Genomic DNA, 18,856 nt, shown 5'->3' with positions numbered 1-18,856 from the left:
CCATCTTTTTCCTAGTTATGTCATAATACCATTTCTCTACACAGGCAGTTACTGTTTGGTACAACCCATGAAAAAAAAGATTTTATGAGGAAAACAATTCTATTTCTTAGTTCGAGCAAAAACTACCTTGCAGAAAACACTGGTGCAGAGCATCACCTTTGGACTCCATTCTGTAGGCCAGGTCTAATTCAAGGCTCCAGAGATGTTTAAGAAACACAAGAATTTCCTATATCTAACACACCTGCCTAGTAGAAGGAAGTATAAAATACAGGAGTTGCTGTTGTTAATTATATAGCGTATAAATACCTCTTAAGTTCTAATTCCAGACTTTGGAGTATAGAAATTAGAGCAATAAGCAGCCAGTGACTCCTTGGTGTAGCGGGTTCTGCATTTACAGTGTTCTGAATGCTACCAGGTATGACAGGAGGCAGGATGTGGCAAAAGGAGGATGCAGGAGAGACGCTTCCCAACAGCATCACCTTAAATAAAGAAGGGACAAAATAAATAAATTAAAAAAAAAAAATTAAAAATCAGGAAATGTCAACAAGTGAATCATCTCTCACTGATACAGATTTCTAGCACTTGCTCGTTTCTGACTGTCAGTTCTCAAAAAGACATTTCTCAATGAGTTGTCCAGTTCACCTGTTACTCAGGACAGCAGCTGTAGTCAGAAAAGCCATGCTCATCGTTATCAGCTGCACAGCATAAAGCAAAGATCTGATTAGGTAATCCTAGCTCTCAGAAGATCAACCTAATATATCAACATCTGGATTCGTTGCCAAAACAAAACTGAAGAATATGTTCAGCTGTAAATTCTGCCTTTAGCCGTAATGACCAGGGCTATTTATGGATACAAGATTCCCTTTTTAAACTACTTCCCACTCCCCCAGCCCCCCTAGAAACAGAGTTAAATAATGAATTTTTAAAATCATATTGTATCCCTAGAATATTTGTTTCTGCAGATGTTTTTCTACTACATGAGAAAGATTTCCTGGCCGCTGCTGGTACAGTTATGATTTGTGTTTACTTTCTGAGAAATCCCTAAGGATCTTTCTAGTCTGCCTCATGTATTCCATTCCAAAGCCCACTTCAATTGTCTTAGTTTTATCACCATTTTCTGTTGTAAAATGCATTTTGTGCTATCATATCCTGAAGAGCTGCTTTGTATTTCACTGAAGGCTTCAATTTATTTTTTGTGAGTAACTGTTTCCTTAATCTTGCTATTAACAATGGGCCTTCATAATCTGTGATAAAATTATATATATATATATATATATATGTGAAAAATACTACTGATAGTTAGAAATCCATACATTCCATTTCTGATTTTTACGCTGTTTCTCTGTAATTTGTTTTCTATTCCAATTACATAAACCATATGAAACTGCATTGCCTTTTGCCAGGTTTAATTGCTTTTATTTAAATACTTTAATTAACAGTGTTGTGTATTTCCACATCCTGACGGTTTAACTGTTACACATTTAGAGGACTGTGCTCAGAACCTAGACTGCTCTGCATTCGTGTAGCCAATCTAGATTAAACAAAACCAAAAGTGATTGCACAGTACAATAGTTACTAAAACCTGGATTAGACATACAGATAAAACTGCATTATATGATTTGTCATAGCTGCAGTGTGGAAAATTTGTTGCAGCGATATAAAAATTCAGCATTTATGAAGATTTGAAATCTGAACATTCACTCAGAGGTCTTGGTAGCAGAATAAGACAAAATATGGTGTAGACGTGAAATTGTTGTAACTGTTGAATGATGCATCTAAGTCCATTGTCAGAGGACATTTCACAGTATTTACTCACTGGGTACCAGCAAGTGGATGTCAGACCAGTATCTGGATGGCTCCCTGGCAATAGAACCCAAGTGCAGTGCAGTGCTTTAAGAAACCATTTGGCTGATCATTATTGTAACTCCACCTCAGTTTATGTTGTACAGAGCAATTAGTTTTGATTAGTATTGGAAAAATAAATTAACATTTTAAAAGTCTCTGGTATAGATTCTCATTTGCCTATCCAGCTGTAAATAGTGATCTAAATGGCTGACAGACAACACCTTTTAAATGTACAATACTGCTGTGTACAGTATTTCATACACACAATAGCAGTTAAATGCACCTGATTTTCACAGTAGTCGTATCAAATACATGAGGAACCAAGTGCCTTTGAAGAACAGCAAAAACTAACAATATACTTCACTGAGAAATACTTCAAATAGCTAACATTAATTTTTGAAATATCTGAACCATGAGTAGTATGTGATCCAGTTTCCTTCACTTACAGAGCACCAATTTGTCTACTGCTTTAGATCTGAGAAGGCATTAATCAATTACCTATATATACCTATGTCCTTTATACAGTTATAAAGCAGAAACCGTAAACTCAATCACATAATTTAGTATTTCCAACATGAATTACTGTATGGGATAAATTATTCACCTTTTTTTTATGAACATTTTCTCACTGCAGCAACATCCATACCGAAGCAACCACATAGAAAATAAAATTACTTGTAAAAATAGAGTAACTTTTTTAGGAGTAAATTTGGTGTACTAACCATCACTGAAAATTTACTCCAGTGTTCTGGGAAAATGAATGAGAAGATCACGCATTCTGTTTCAAGAGGACATTACCTACGTTACATACAGCTCAGCATAATTCAATTCAAATGTATCAACACAATAGTGACAATCAGAGTTTCTGCCTCAAAGGTCGAGGGAACACGTAAATATTTGAGGTCACTGATTGAGGTACAAATAGAAAATTACACACTAGTGAATGCAACGACCTATATAGAATATGTGATATGAGACTGGATATACTTATTAACCTTGTAAGACTCTTTTTCCGAAATAGCCATGTTTAGCCAAGCTGGTAAGAGGTAAATCTCTTCTCTGTGAGGCAGAAAACCATGAGCGTTAATATGGTGAGCAAAAACTCCATACAAGTGTATGCTTCCTAGTAAGCTGTTAAAAAGAGCTATTGGTCTGATTTTCAGTAATGCTGACAAACTCCAGCGTTCATTTAATATCCCTTATTTTTACAAGTGATTAAACCCTGTCTAAAGTTTCGTGTCCAAGAGCTTTTAGTGCCTTATGGAGCTCTGGTTCAGTCTAAAGCAACAACCTCAGGTCCCTGTTTTTCCTTCCTGCATTGGTTTTTCTGGGAAATTTGGAAACCCAGGACAACACTTACAGCTCACAGAACCTATCACGCCTACCCTAAGTTACTGCAATGTCATGGATCACTTCTAGAAGATGTGCCAAGTACAAACGATGACTAAAATGACCGAGTCAATTAGATGTTTTGAATTATTTATTCAGCTTTAATGATGCCACATATCCACATTTGAACCCTTCCTTTAAAATACCTAAACTACGTGAAATAGCATCTCCGTTCTTTTCCTGCACTTTTTTTTGTTCAAAACATAACCTTAGCAACCTGACTTCAGAGGAACACAGAAGAGAAAATTACTTGGTTTTTGCTGAAGAGAATTCTTACTGAAGAAAGTTAGAAAGTAAAGATAATAGTAATTTTCTATTAAATATAGCCAGAAATAAAAAAGGTTTTACACGGTGACCAGTAAAATGTCATCTGGTTTAAAAAGCCTGTCAGCACAAAGGATAAGTAACCACAAGGTGACATTTTTGGCAAGAAAACTCATGAGCTGTTCAGAAATTTTTGGCTAGGTGTAAGTTTACAGAAACTGCTTATGGCATCTTGTGCCATGAAGACATTAGAGAAACTTTTTGACAGTTTTCAACTCAGGCCGGTTCTGCAAGGCCCAACATTCCAGAGAATACCCCCCTCACTTTACTGTCCTGCAGAACAAATACGGGAAGGAGCAGGTTTGGGAACCGTGCGGCCACCAGCACCCAATGAAGCAAAACAAACACCACAGAACAGTTTCTGTTTCGAGAGCAAAGCAAAGACTTTACACAGCTTATTAGCACTAACCTAGAATATGCAAGTATATGCTTGGGATGTGCTGCACTTCCTAAAAGCAAGTTGTTTTTTATGTGCTACACTGTGGCACGGGATTGCCTGCCAAACATGCTGGACCATGCTTGTACTGCAAGGGTTTGCAAGCACATCAAATGGTGTTCTTGGATGCCATATTATTGGACAAATTCTGCTTTCATGAAAGACTTGAAAGGAAACCTTTAAGTATGGCAGCTATGCAGAAAGTACAATAAATCTAAATGGAGTCAAAAGTATTGCTTTGCACTGGGTGTTACGGCACATTGCAGTAGCTATTGGTCATAGAGGATGCGTGACTCAAGACAGCACTGACATTAAAAGTACACTTAGGAAGCATTCCATCAGTTTTATGTGTGTCCAAGGCTACCAGAAGGAGTTAAGAGCATTTGTGCTTCTCGCAGGAATTGCTTCAATTTGCATTGCAAAACCCATCAAGTTTTCAGTCAAACTTGTTAGTACTGTCACATTCAGGCTATTTTTATAAAATAGTTGACCTGGATATTTATTTATCCTCCTGAGACTCCTACTGCCTTTGAGCTGCCTTCTCATCATCAATGATCTTAATCCTAATTCCATTCAGTGTGGCAGAATTCCTCTGTAACTTGTTTCAGCCTATAGAGTTACATTTTATGTGTCATGATTAAAGATGTTACCCTAGGCTATCAATTTAAATTGGACAAGTAGAGGTCTATGTAAGATGGGGAAAGGTAACCAGATAAGCAACTTGCCTTTCATTTAGCCTGTAGTGTTAAAATAAAGCATTTTGCTGAGGGAGTGATAAACATGCCTGCCAGAATTTTAAACAAGTTTTACTAAATGGTTATAAAAAAAAAGAATTAACTAAAAGGACACCTTTGCCTTTGGCTTTAGGGTTCCAAATGCTAATGATGATGACAGATTGCAGAAACCATTCAGGAATACTGTAATTTGCAGGCCAAACCAGTCAGGGTGGCAAAACGCAGTGTTAGTGTGACAGTCCTGCTTTCACTGGAGTTACTCAGTTCATGTGCTTTAATGGCAGAGTAACTCACTAGTTCAGGTTTTGCAACATATAGCAGGTGCACTGTCAGCCCCTGAGATCACAGACCAACACCACTATACTGCAGGTTGCATCAGGCTTATGTGGAGGAAAACAATGAACACAGCTGCGTAAACTAACAACAGATTTTAAGAAAGCACCACCCAAACCCTTGTGCCTGTACTGCAGGGCAACTCTATCATTTATATGCTGACTGGAAGGAAGCAAAGCTGTGCAGACTGCATCCTCGCTGAGGGATTAAGCCATGGTTCTGCACAGACCTCACATCTCTTAGGAGCTAAGTTGTTCCAACAGGACTCACTCGAGCCTTTATACTTCTCTTTAGTGGGAAAAAAAAATCATCCTGCTAAAAGCACCCGTGTTCTCTACCACACTCAATTCACACATATTAGCCACTACTTACCTTTAGTGTCTCTTTTATGTTCCATACAGCAGGCCCCAATGTACGCAGCAGGGTACGCAGAGAGCTTCGCAGCACATTGAAAAGAGCTTCCCCGGCTTCTTATCTCCTGAGTCACTTGTTTCTGTTAAATAGAGGCCAGATTTCACATGAGGGCACATCAAAAAAGAGAAGGATTGGGGTGGGCTCTTTGTGTGTTTTTGGTTGGTTGCTTGCTTGCTTTTGTTTTTCCTGAGGGTGGTTTATGCTTTGTTTACGTAGCTGCCTATATTGAAGTATTCTGCATGAATACATTTGCTGTATTTGCTGTAATACCTACGTGTGCTCTAGATGATTTAGAACAGAGGAAAAGCGTTGTCTCCACTGTGAACATCCTCCTTCCTCTACCCTGAAATCCTCAATGGCAACAGAAGGCATTTGGGCCCATTTGAGTGAAAGAAACCTTTGACCATAGGAAATAAGTGGGAGTTGGGCAGAAAGAAATTCCAGCTCAGCAAAGCAGTATTTGAAAGACTTTGTGCTGTGGCCTCCTCTACCCAACAGAGCTCTATGGTGAAAAGGCCCCCCACACAGTCCTTGGGGAGAAAAAATAGACACCAAAGAGTAAGATTCAGGAAGAGCAGCCAACAAAGGAGCTGTTTGCCCCAGCCCAGCTGCTGGAACCAGCTGGACCTGAGCACCCCAGTTCATCCCTCTCCATAAGCACAAAAACTGCTCTCAAGATGGACACCACAGAGTTCATTTTACAGGGTCTGGGCAGAGAGGAGAGGCAAGAGCTGTCCCCAGGAAACACTTGTGGGTTAGCTGTCATGCTTTTTACATAAAAGGGAGAAAATTAGTTCTGTTCCTTCACTTATGCTAATAAGATAGAAATGACAGGAGAGGTCTAGAAGTACCATACATAGAGTCATATCCCAGGTCCAAAAATCAGGCAAGTAACAGAGCTGAACTAGAGTCTCCCATAACTGGTTAGTTTTCTGACAAGACAGAAAGCGGGACAACTTCTTTCTCCTGCTTCTTGGTGCAGGATCTGAGCTGGGGATCTCAGACACCAAAACTAAGACAAGAACTAACTGATACATGAGAGATACAGAACTAGTTAACTCAAATGACAGCAACACAAGCACATCCAGCATCAGTTGAAAGGGCAAGGAAGTTGATCTTAATTTTGGGTGAAACACTTGTGGTAAACTGTAACTGACAATTCAAACATGGGGAGCTGACCCTGGGTGCCATGCAACACTGACTCTGTGTAGACAAAAACCATAACCAGTAGTTTTCATTAACAATAGAAACCAAATGTTTTGATAAAAACCAAAACATACCCCAAGACATACACATTATCTGACAGGTTTCTTTTGGCAATTAGAAAATATCCATTACCTTAGTGGTTTATATCTGAAGGACCTAATTCAAAGCTCATTGAATTCACCTGAGAAACAAACAAACAAAATGCCAAACAAAGCACCCAAACAAACAACAAAACACCACCTCACCACAGTGAGCTTTAGAAAGCCAAAGCAAGTTGGGGGATGCTGGGTTTAAGATAAGGGAATAAATAACATATAATAAAGCTTTGACTAATTTCCTGTCCCAGTTTCTTCAATTTTCTTGTGTGTCAGGTTTTATTGCTTATAGATAGCTTAGAGTTTATGCTCTCACCAGACACCCAAATTTAACTACCATTATGGATATGAATGTCAATAATAGTTATAGAGCAGTGGGGAAATGCATTCACTCAGCATTTCATCACAGAGGTATATTAAAATGCCTACTGTATGCCCATCTGTCTAGTAAAGCAATCAGTGAAAATTGTATCTAGACTCCACATAGGCCTACCAAGGAGGATTTATAGCAGCCTCGTATTTTGAATTTTGTGGATTATTCTAAAAATGTTCTCACTCTTACCCAAAGCCATATTCGAAACTTGGAGCTTTCAAACCTCATTTTGCAGTTCATTAGCACAAAAATGTTTTCAGAAGTCGCTTCTCGGAGAAGGTACTTAACGAAGTATTACAGGTAGGAGAGGAGGCCCCACAGTCACCCGGTGGAATGACTCAGAACCTGTACGGAACGGCACAAGCCACCCTTGCCTGAGAAACAGCCTTCTCTGAAAGAGCAAACTCAGCATTTCTGTGGGATTTATGCCAATATCCTTGCGATTATAATAGAAATCTATCACAGTTATGACTGTATAACAGAGTCCTGAACAAAACTGATGAGGTGGAGTTTTTTTGTATGGGGTTGGGTTGGTGGTGGGTTTTTTTGACAGCAACTATTTTTTTTCCCATTGTACAAATAAGTAATTTAAATGTGACTGCTCTTTCCATTCTTCAGCTGTACTAATCTGTACTGACTTACACTCCATTCTTCGATTTGCACATAAAGCCAGTAATTCTCTACTGCACAAGTCCAAGGTACTCTACAGAAAGACAGACTTTCAGGCTTACATGTAAATTACTCTGTATAGGTTGAAAGAGTCTTCCCAGACACTAATGTATACAAGTTAGTTATTATCTTTATTAGACAGGAGAGAGGGTGAAAGAACCAACCAAAATCAGAATCAAAGGAAAAAATACCATTTAAGTCACCTACATGATGATTTAATTGTAATTGAGGTCTATAGTTAACTGTGTGTTAGCCCCAGCAATTTAAGATTTGCTACAGTTTAACAGTGAAGACAGGGCTTTAATATGGCACTGTTAAGCTGAGACTGGAACAGACTTGATACTGAGGATTAGCAATGTAAGATTATAAAAGACAGTTCATTTCAGAATTCAAAGAATAAAGAATTTTTTGCATTTTATCCAACATACAGTACACCCACGGCCAAGGCACTTGTTCTCTTCTGCCTTTTTTTGGCATTTCAGAGGTGCAGCAGAGCCACTAAACTAGGGAACGGAAGCAAAGGGGAAAGCTTTTGGCTCATGGTTAAATAGCACAGCCAGAAACACAACTCGGTTCTAGAAACCCCATTTGCTGAGATGGTAACTGGCGGTTGAGGCTGTTCTAAATCCCATCAGAAATGAAACCAGCTGGTGACAAAGGGAACCTTCACTCCAAGTCCAACCTAGTGCTTAGTAACGGAAACGTTCTTCACAGTAGCAGTGGACTTCAGTAGATGGACATTGAAATGTTCTCTATTTTATCACACAATACCAGTGCAATAAGTTCACACTGTTTAATCCAAACGCTTCTTTTTTTTTCTTATCTTTAAAGGGAGGTCCAATCCAGAACCGAAAATCCAAGCGCTGCCTGGAATTGCAGGAAAACAATGAAAATGAATTTGGATTTCAACTTGTCCTTCAGAAATGCACTGGACAGCGCTGGTCTATAACAAATGTCCTGAAAAGCTTGTCATCATAGCAGACTCAATTTTTTACCCATTTCTTTTGCTACTGTGTAGCAAATATTGCATTGTTGCCTGCTGTACTGTATTCCTCTTGCCTCCCCTGCCCAGTTCCTTCTCCACTCTCTTTTGTCCCTTTGGGTTTATTTTGTGCGTGTGTGGAAATTAATTGGGTTTGTGGGCTGAAAATAAGACGTTTTTATTTCACAACGATGTTTTCATGGCATTTATAGAGACGTTGAATGACAGGTGATGGGTAGGCTATCCTAAAATATTTTACAACTGTAAATAGGAAACAAATGGAGAATATTTATAACTCAAACTTTTATTGAATAAAAAAGTCCAAACACTATTACTGCCTAGCTGTCTCCATGGAAATCCATTTGGAAGTTAAGCGGTGGTTTCATTGTTTTCATTAACCAAGGCCTGGTCTTGGCAAGTAGCTGCTGAGAATCAGTATTCTCCAGACTTGTGGTCGATCATCCTACCTGCTCACAGCGGCTACAGCGAGGGAGGACTCCTCTCATCCCTCCCTCCAGGGACACCTGTCTGCACCACTGTAGCTACTGCTGTGCAAATGTAGGGGTGGGACGTGTGGAGGTGTATAATAGAAACCCACACACTTTTCCTCACCAGTAGTACTAAATAAAACCACAGAGAGAACCCCAGGGCTCAAGTGAGGCATGGAAGAGAATTAATTGAAAAGAAAGAGACCAAGCTACAAGAGAAAAGCAGAAGCTACTGAAAGAAAAACACACAAAAAACCCAGACGTTTCTCAGTGGATTGGGCTCCTTTTCAACAACTGTACTTCCCTTCCAATTCTTTGTAGCTCTTACAAGATATATATATTTTTTCTTTGTCCCCCAAATGCACTGTTCTCTGGCTGCCACACACTTGGATCAAAATGTCTCCATCCAAGAGCAGCAGCGAAAAGTATGGAAGTCTGAATTCACTCTGCCTTTCTGCCTGCCTGCAAGGAGGTGTGAACGCAGTGCCATTGCACGTCATCTCAGATAAGACTGGGATAAGAAGACAGAACAGTCTGATGAGATAAACCAGAGCACTGGGATTACTGGCCTCTTTATTTCCAGTTGCTTTCATTTGTATGTAAATCCCCTCTCTTTTATTACTCTATTTGTTCTTTTTATTCTGTTGTTTGTTACCTTAAGTAACAGTCATAGCCTCTTTTGGAGCTGGTTATGTGCCAAACTGTCTTTTACAGACTGGTTTCGCATTCAGGACCAGACAGCAGTATTGTTCCTCATGACTGTTTAATAAGTCATGTGGCACGTTAATTATATGTGTTCCTCCTCCTGCTATATATAGTTACCATAGATCTGCTGCTCAGGGAAGAAAATGCTGAGCAAACAACAGGAAAACAGTAACAGCCAATAAAGACCGGCTGAACACCTGAACTTGGACCAATTTCAGAGGCCACTCAGGCCTGTAACTCCCATTAAAATTAGAACATAATAACCTGAGTGTCAGGATATCGCAGCAGCTTTAATTCCATCTTGTAGGGGGAGGAGGAGGTTGCTACGCAAGTCAGTCCTGCGCACTGAAGCACATGCAGCGTCCCCGTGGGACACCCTGAGCATTCCCAGCTTCCAACACTGACCAACCGGATTTATCTTTCACAGACATTCTGTATGAATGAGGAGGAAATTGCACCTTCAGACAGAGGAACAAGCACAGAACTCGTAGAGAGTACGTGAGATAAACTAAGCTTCCTTTCAGCAAAGATACGGAGACTTCAATGCATGGAGATGCAGTCATAAGGGAAAATAAGTAGTATGGATCAAATCAGCCTCCGCTGGTTCTGACAGGCCTGCTGCCCTCTAAACAGTCACTACGGGGTGTTTATGAGCATTAGAAGAACTATTTCTGGTTTCCTCTTTTCTGAAAGACCAAATTTCAGTCTGAGGCATTTAATCCAGTGACATTAGGCCTGAGTTGTTCTACCTTTTATGCCTTTGCTAAAAAGAAGTTAATCAGTCAACACCCTTCACTGAGCCTTTTTTATACACATTGTATCAAGAGGCAGTTGCAAAATGATAATTAAGCAAGTAGCTGTCACACATCATTCTATACTGGGTAGCACTGAATGCTGAGCTGGAGGTACAGAGAAAGGGAAACACTGAGATTTCAAGGTCACACATCAATAGAATGCACCACAATTCTGTTATACCCTACATTATGTATATGCGTGTGTATATATGTACACCACCGAACATTATATATATGAAACATAAGCACTCACGTACACACTCATGTGCAATTTACTGGCCAAACAAACAAACAAACATGGAAACAAGATGAAAGGTCTGGATCACAATTTGATCACTGTGCTATCCAGAATACCTTCAACACTACATCTGTTTTAAACACAGACAAAAAATGGAGAGCATAACTTCATCATATTTAAATTTTTGCTCAAATTACTGTAAAAGGGTTTCCACAGGTATAAGTCAGAATATCTTCTCAAAACCAGAATAGAAAATAGTTGTGCTAATACAGAGGCTCAGGAGACACTCACTAAGGCTTCTGAATAACAGCGTGCTCTCTTGCTGATTTGCTACAGTGTTTCTTAAATCCCCCCACACACACCTTGCTTGAAAATACTTTAAAAGTGCAGAAAATGATGCTCAGGAATATCATTCACATTCTGAAACAGCAAAGCAATGTATTTTTGTTTACTGACTAAAATTAGCTTTGCATTGTAAGGTGGAAGTAACTATTTTACCTGAATTCGGTCTCGTTATGCACAGTCTCAGAAGGGGATCTTTGTGACAGGCATCGTAAAACTTCTTGTAACACCACAGAAATATACTTTTCATCATAATATATTATTTCCAGTGAAGTAGCCTCATTTGAAGTGCATTTATGATAGGACAGAATTTCCCAATTGAAAGAACGTATATATTTCCATCTTAAGATATAAAACCAACAAATATTACCTGCAAAAGGCCAGAGGTAAATGCAATTTTCATTTGGCTATTAACAGGAAGAAAGATTCTAAGGAAACCCTGAACCACAGTTTAGAAGATGACAACTGCTCAGATCTAAAAGAAAGTACTAAGAGGTTACGTTTACCCTTTAAAGTCTGCTGACATCCTTGGTCAGTGGTTGTCTGTATGGGTGGTATGAATTTTTTTTAAACAGCACTGATGCTTTCTTACTACTTGAAAGCTCAACAAAATCCTCCTTCTTCTGGCAGCTAAACCTGCGTGTCCCATAAGCCAAGCGCACGGCTAGCCAGCAATCTCTTGCTCACTCATTTGAGAAGAAACTTCTTCTCAGTGAGGGTGACAGACACTGGAACAGGCTGCCCAGGGGGGTTGTGGAGTCTCCTTCTCTGGAGACATTCAAACCCGCCTGGACATGTTCCTGTGTGACCTCACCTGGGCGTTCCTGCTCCAGCAGGGGGGTTGGACTGGATGATCTTTTGAGGTCCCTTCCAGTCCCTAACATACTGTGATACTGTGATACTCATTTATCAAGAAAATTAAATTAAACAGTATTCCCTGAAAATAAAACAGTTTCAGAACAAATACGAGGCCTTGGTACTTATTTCAATAATGTTCTTTAAGCTCCAATGATTGTTTGCTGCTACCCTTATCTACAGTTATGCTGAATAAAGCTATAGCTAAATGGGAAGTTAAATGTATTCACAAAGTGTTAATGTCTGCATCTTACTATTTGCAGTCTCTCAGAGAAAGCAAAAGTAACTATAAATAGCGTTATGCCAGAAATCTGTTTCTTGACCACCAACGTTGCTTCAGCATGCAATGAACTGGTTCATTCTAAGGGAAGGCAGCTTGCCCAGCCCAACCCAGGGGGCTATTCACACCTCAGCCTTTGGGACACAAAACCGCACCCCCTTGGCCAAAGGCAGCTACTCAGTAAACGTGCAGTGGAGAAAATCTGGTTCCCAAAGGTCAGGAGCAGCACAGAGCACGCTGGCTGCACAGGACTGTCACCGCTCAGCCAGGACGGACGAGGAAGAGAAAGCTCTTGTCAGCACACAGAGAACACCGTAAGCCTCAGCTTGTCATCTGGGCTAAAACAGTTCCCTTAACTTCTCCCATTGTTAAAATCACTTGTATCTCAGTGTCTTAATTCCTCATCTTTACTTGCTCTAGAACTGAAAATAAACAAACAAAAAACAAAACACACAAATTTAAAAAACCACAACCAGAGAGTGTATGAAATACTCGTATTTAAAGCGCCCATATGTGACAGTGATTCTCATACCAGTTGTGAAAGTTTTGCTGCAGATGAAATTCCAATTCAAAGCAAACCACCAAAAACTACATCTTATCTTCAGTCTCATGTCAATAATGGTTTTCTGTGTATTATATTTTTTGTTATTTACTGCTATTTTATAATTTTCTATATTCTCCTAGACACTGTTCAGCTATATAACAAAGAGTAAGTCTTTTACCACTTGAATTTGAAATGCTCTTGAAATGCTCACAATTAAATGGGAGATACTAAAAATATGCCCCAATCTTCTGTTCCAAATGTGTTTAGAGATTATGTTGAAAAAACAGCAACAAATCTCAAACTGAAAGCTCCTGCCACTTCCCACAGTCTGAAGATCACTGAGCAGTTCTTCCTGACATCCAGAGCCAGACCTGAGTGTGAGAACACTGAAATGCTGGGCAACACCTGCTAGGAACAGGCAAGAATCCGCACCTGGAATAAGTCAGCCCACATACACTGACTTTGAGGAACGGCATCAGTTCCATATGATGAGGAAGTGGCCTGGATCCCCAAAGTGCACCTCAAGCAAGACTCGTGCTGAACTCCACAAATAACCCCTCTATACACATGGGTAAGTACTGTTCAGGACTCACACATGCACTGTAAACTTACATAAAAAAATATCTTACCAGCCAAACTGGATGCTGAGAATACCTTTCTAAACAGCTGAAAAAGTAAACACAAGCACTGCAAAGACCAGAATTAACTTGTCCCATGCACAGCAAGTCACCAAACCAGATCTATTGCTAAGTATTTATGCTGAGCACCCAGTCAGATTCGGCAGCCATTTGGAGAGAGCTTGTTTATTAAGAAATGAAGAAAGATCATCACTATGCTAGAGAAGTGAATCGCCTGCATTTTTACTGTTCCTCACACACTTAACTCCTGAGCACATTTCACCTGGGTACACACCACACAAGAAAAAAAATCCAAACCACAAACCCAGTATCAGTAGTAACTTTAGATTTCTGGCACGTGTTCCTTTTCTAATCAGTCTTACTTTCCTGTTGTAAAAACATGGTGCCTAAACTTCAACAGCATTAATTTGAAGTCACATTGGATGGCTGTATATGAGATATCTAACGTTTCTGCCTGCAGCTGAACGCAAGGTGTGCCACCTCCATTTATCCAACCTGCGTGTATTGCACCTAGGCAAATTGGATCATCTTACTGTTATGATTCCTGTGTATTTAGCAGGCAAAACAGTTAAAGAAAAAGCCTCTCTTCTCTCAAATTTGATAGCACAGAGACAGAAGGATTCAAGATGACACTTCAGACTTAAAGCAGTTCGTATTTAAACCACTATATTGTTCCATAGCATGACTTTGTCTACTTGGTCTCACAATCAATAACTGCTGTCAAGGATGGCAAATTTAAATAATTCAGCTTCTTAAAAGTGATGCTTTCAAGTATTAAATCTTTGACTGAAGTTTCCTGAGAGAGATTAAATCACATGAAGCTTTCATCTGAAAAGAACACTCTGTATCACACATAAGCTCACACAAGTCACGGTTTACTGATGAAGTTTCAGCAGCCTGTCTATTCACTTAGGCTTAGGATTGTCTGCAGAAGTGATCATCTACTTTATGAAAAACATTTTCATGCCTCTCATGAAAGATGAATACTATCAGATAATCAAATCAGCTGGAGAGCTCTCATGTTTTCTGTATGTCAGTTTCTGTGCAACCACCTAAAAAGTCACATGCCTTCCAGGGGGAACATGGTTATTAAAACCTGACTCTTGATTATTAATTGAATTATGGCCTATTGATCCATACCTTTCTTTTACCTCAATACAATGTCTGGCACTACACAGGGCACTGTAGAATCAACAGACTGTAAGGCTGAATTTTCCAGCAGGTTCGCTGACAAGTCACGCCTCACACCGCCCCACAGAGCACTCCCTGATACGTATATATGACTGAAGATTTTAAAAATTATCACCGGTGTCAGGGTTCAATAGGCTCTTAAAATCACGACTGCTGATTTCCCTTTTCCATAGTGAGACTGCTGGAGGGAATTGCTCTGGGCAATCCCCTCTGTGTCCAGGCACGGCTGGGGCTGCACGAGGGAACAGGCGGGGTCCAGGGACACAGGCTCAGGGTGCTCCGTGGTACAACTCCTAGGAATCCTTGGGTGCAACTACAGTTTCACCCTTGTGTGATTACATAATGCTGCACATTATGCTCTCCAATTTATTTTTTTTTTTTTTAAATCAATTGATCTTTCCAGATCCAAGTAGGAGCACGCTAGCATTCATTAAGTGCCCTGCCTCTTGTGCCAAAGGAACACAAGTTTGTGCTTAACAGTTATTTTTACTCAAGAAAAAGAGAATTAAAGTCTGCTCAAAATTACAGCCTATTCATAAAGCCAAACTTTACAGCACAGAATGCACTTTGCTTTTCCCCCTGCTATGCTCAAGAAGCCATTGTGTACATGAGTGAGTGTTTTAAGTTCTCTAGCTTCCTCAGTACATTGCTTATGGATTCCATCTATCTGGCCATAGTGTTTCTCCTTTTCATAAAAGAGATTTTGTTACTGTATTATGAACAAGGAGGCTTGTTTGCAGTTCAGAGCTCAAGACATTCATGAAAATGGACTTCATGAGTGTTAATTTGTGAAAGACTTTGCACTTAGCTCCCAAACTAGCGTATATTATCAGAGACCCCTCTTTAGTTCTTTGACCCAGCAGAAAGGTTTGAATTGTTCACAGCATATTGCAAAAGAAACACAGAGTCAATGTTTTATCATACTTATCCATCATGTTAGTACCACTTTTATATGTCCTTGAAGTGGTCTAGAACTGTTAATCTACACAAAAATAGAATATTAGACTTGGAAGACAGAGAGCAAACAACACCACTTTCTTCTACTATCACCACTGTCCCTTGGAGCTCATAGCTGAAGAAGCAAAGCACAATTGTAGATATTGATGACTTAATATCTACCCTAGCAGAGAGGCAGTTATCCAGCTAGAATGCAGAAAAACAATATGGAAAAGAAAGAAAAGCCTAATCAGACAACCTACGCTTGCCTAAATTCAGTTTATCCTGACAAAGAAGACAGCACAAACCCAGGTATGGTGAGACAGGCCTGTGCTGATCTTCATCCAGCTGTTGTACCTCTGCAACAAACATTTTCTGTCCTTCCCTGAGTCATCAAGTGCTGAAACGATGCTAAAGCCAGAAATCCACCACAATGCATGTGCTGACCCTAGCTGGTTTTCCAGATTGTACCTTACGTGTGTCTGGTGTTTAATTGAGAAATAGCACCCATGTTACCCTTGCTTTTAACAACAGAGCAGAAGTCCCTCTGGCATGATATGTGCCAACAGTTGCCTGTGGAACAACAACAGTTTATACAAAACCTCTCTGACCTCTCCAGGTGCTTTACTGTTGCAGTAATAACCACCACAAACTATAAAAGGAAACCAACTGAAAGAAAAAAACAAAAGAGGAAAAAAATTAGTCCAAGTCAAACCTTGAAACCAAACAAGCACACGCAAGTTTGCAGGTAAACTGCAGACAAATGTCCAAATGCAAACCTATTTTACAACTGGCATGAACCACACTTGAGGGACTATCCACAAAAGTAATACAAACGTTGCTGCAGAGTAAGCACACAGGCAACAGTGTCTGTCTGACTGTTCTCAGATATTTGGACGGGACCTCTAGACACTCAGTAAACGACACACATCACACTTCCCTGGGAGCAGCACACAGAGGTTTGGTTACCAAGACTGACACGTGAAACCATCTGGCTGTACTTTCAGCCAGGCCTTCTGGGTACCGAGAGATTTGGAAAGAGTGTTCCGAAGCTATGTCTGTCTGCGTGCAATCTGTCTGCATCTACGGGAAGCCCTTGCTTCCCCATCCCCTGGGGAACGGGGAGCTTAACTTAAAACACATTACCAGAATCCTCATCTTACTATTTGGCAACGGGCAACATCTCAGTGTCTTGCTCTATCAGTCACATGCAGTTGAACAAAAGAGATTTTTGCCTCTCTCAAACAGTACAGTAGAAATACCGATAAAGATACTGCAATAGTTGCCATAACAACTGCTTTTAACTGCAATTGTAGTATGGAATACATTTTTTTTTTCTGTCCACAGACTAACAATATCTTTATTATTGCTAAGGAGACCTTTGTAAAGACTTGAATTCTTTTAAAGGTGTTACACTTGACATGTATTTTAGATCTGCAAGAGTAAAAGGGTGGTGGCCTTCTTTTCTTCCTCCCCCAGAGGGTGCTGGACACTGGAACAGGCTCCCCAGGGAGGTGTCACGGCCCCAAGCCTGACAGTGTTCAAGAAGAGACTGGACAACACCCTCAGACACACGGTGTGAACTGTGGGGTTGTCATGTGCAGGGACAGGAGTTGGACTCGATGATCCTTGTGGGTCCCGCCCAACTCGGGGCATCCTATGATTCTATGATAACCATTCTAATTAACACCTTAGGTTGTGGTATATGGTTCTCCAACTTCCAGCCCACATATATCCATAAAACCCAAGAATTTTTCAGCAAATTAAATTTGGCTCTACTGAAACAGAGATAACATCAGTCAGTGCGTTGGCAGGAAAACATTGCTTGTACTTCACAGGTAGCTTGAGTCCCTTTTTGTCGTCTACAGAAGTTCCAATGATCAGTAACAGCACAAGGTGACATCGACTGTCATAGAGACAAAAATACTTTCCTTTATCTGTTTATCCACCAAACTATAAAAAGGGGGCAGGGGATGAATTTTGCTTTATCTTTTCATTTTTGAAGACTGCACTTTTCAGAGATCCAGTTGTTCTCAATCCACTCTACACAACCGGGGAATGCTACCACAGCAGCTGGGATGGCCTGAAACAGTTGCTGCAGAACAGGAAGGGAGAATCTTGTACAATTACAGCTGCTGACATTCATTCCTCCTACTTAGGAAGGGACAGAGAAAGAGCTGAGAGGAGAAGAAGCAGATTTGTTGGCAAAGGGTGTGAGACGCACAGGCATAACATAAAAAATCTGTCCTCTGAAGTGCAACGTCTTGCAGGAGAAACAGAGAGTGACAGCTTCATAGCTCACAAACCACACAGTGATTCACAGCTCTTAATGGTGAGAGGGATTCTCAAATTGTTCGGCCTTATCTCTTGCCTACCAGAGGCTGTGCCACACATCAAACAGGGTGCTCAGGGTGAAGTGCTAGGTAAGCAGTAGATTCAAAGTGAATGGGATACGAAGCCTACTTTACGGTGACTAAAAAATTCCAGTATATGGGTATGTCTCTGGTGGAGAGAGGGGCTGCAGAAAGATTTTTGCAAAATCTTGGGAGAATATCATGTTTAATAGCTGGTCACTGAGAAAACTAGCTAGCACAGCCTTCTGGTTATTTATTCTTTCATATAAACTCCCAAAGGCAATTATCTGTAATTATCTTGCAGATTCTTTTCAGTGCTGCACTCTGTCTATGCACAGCTCCTTAGAAAATGAGTAATTCTGCATCCCTTAGAAGCTGCAAGCACCATAACCACTGGCTACACACAGCGGGGATCCAGTTGGCTTTTAGGGCTGTTACTAGAAGCAGCGAACATCACAGCTCTGCACATAACCATTCTGACAACTTGGCAAGCCAGGGCCAGCCCCGCTCTCCCCACTCCCGCAGGTACTCCGACAACTGCACAACAGCACTGTCATTTCTATACAACAGAAGAGAACACCCTTCTAGTTTTTTTTAATGTGTTCTGCAAACTGGTAATTTAATACAGACTATGCATTCAAGTACGATTTCCTCTGGGAGAAACTCCCCATCAAATTACCACAAAGACTTA

At 40.3% G+C, this 18,856-nt stretch overlaps 1 protein-coding gene across 13 annotated transcripts in view; it reads left to right on the top strand.

Moving 5' to 3' along the window:
- Positions 1–9,131, top strand: part of GALNT18 (polypeptide N-acetylgalactosaminyltransferase 18) — a 334,832-nt gene extending 325,701 nt beyond the window's left edge. For all 13 annotated transcript variants that reach the window (XM_065066196.1, XM_065066205.1, XM_065066202.1 and 10 more), the window contains one exon: positions 8,650–9,131. In XM_065066196.1, coding sequence (XP_064922268.1) covers positions 8,650–8,796 — 147 coding nt within the window. In that variant the 3' untranslated portion in view covers positions 8,797–9,131. The remainder of the gene's footprint in view (positions 1–8,649) is intronic.
- Positions 9,132–18,856: the final 9,725 nt, after the last annotated feature.

Source organism: Columba livia, chromosome 5 (assembly GCF_036013475.1).
Source record: "Columba livia isolate bColLiv1 breed racing homer chromosome 5, bColLiv1.pat.W.v2, whole genome shotgun sequence".
In the NCBI taxonomy this organism is placed as follows: Eukaryota; Metazoa; Chordata; class Aves; order Columbiformes; family Columbidae; genus Columba; species Columba livia.
The sequence above is the reverse complement of the archived record's forward strand: the minus strand, read 5'-3'. Positions and strand labels throughout refer to the sequence as shown.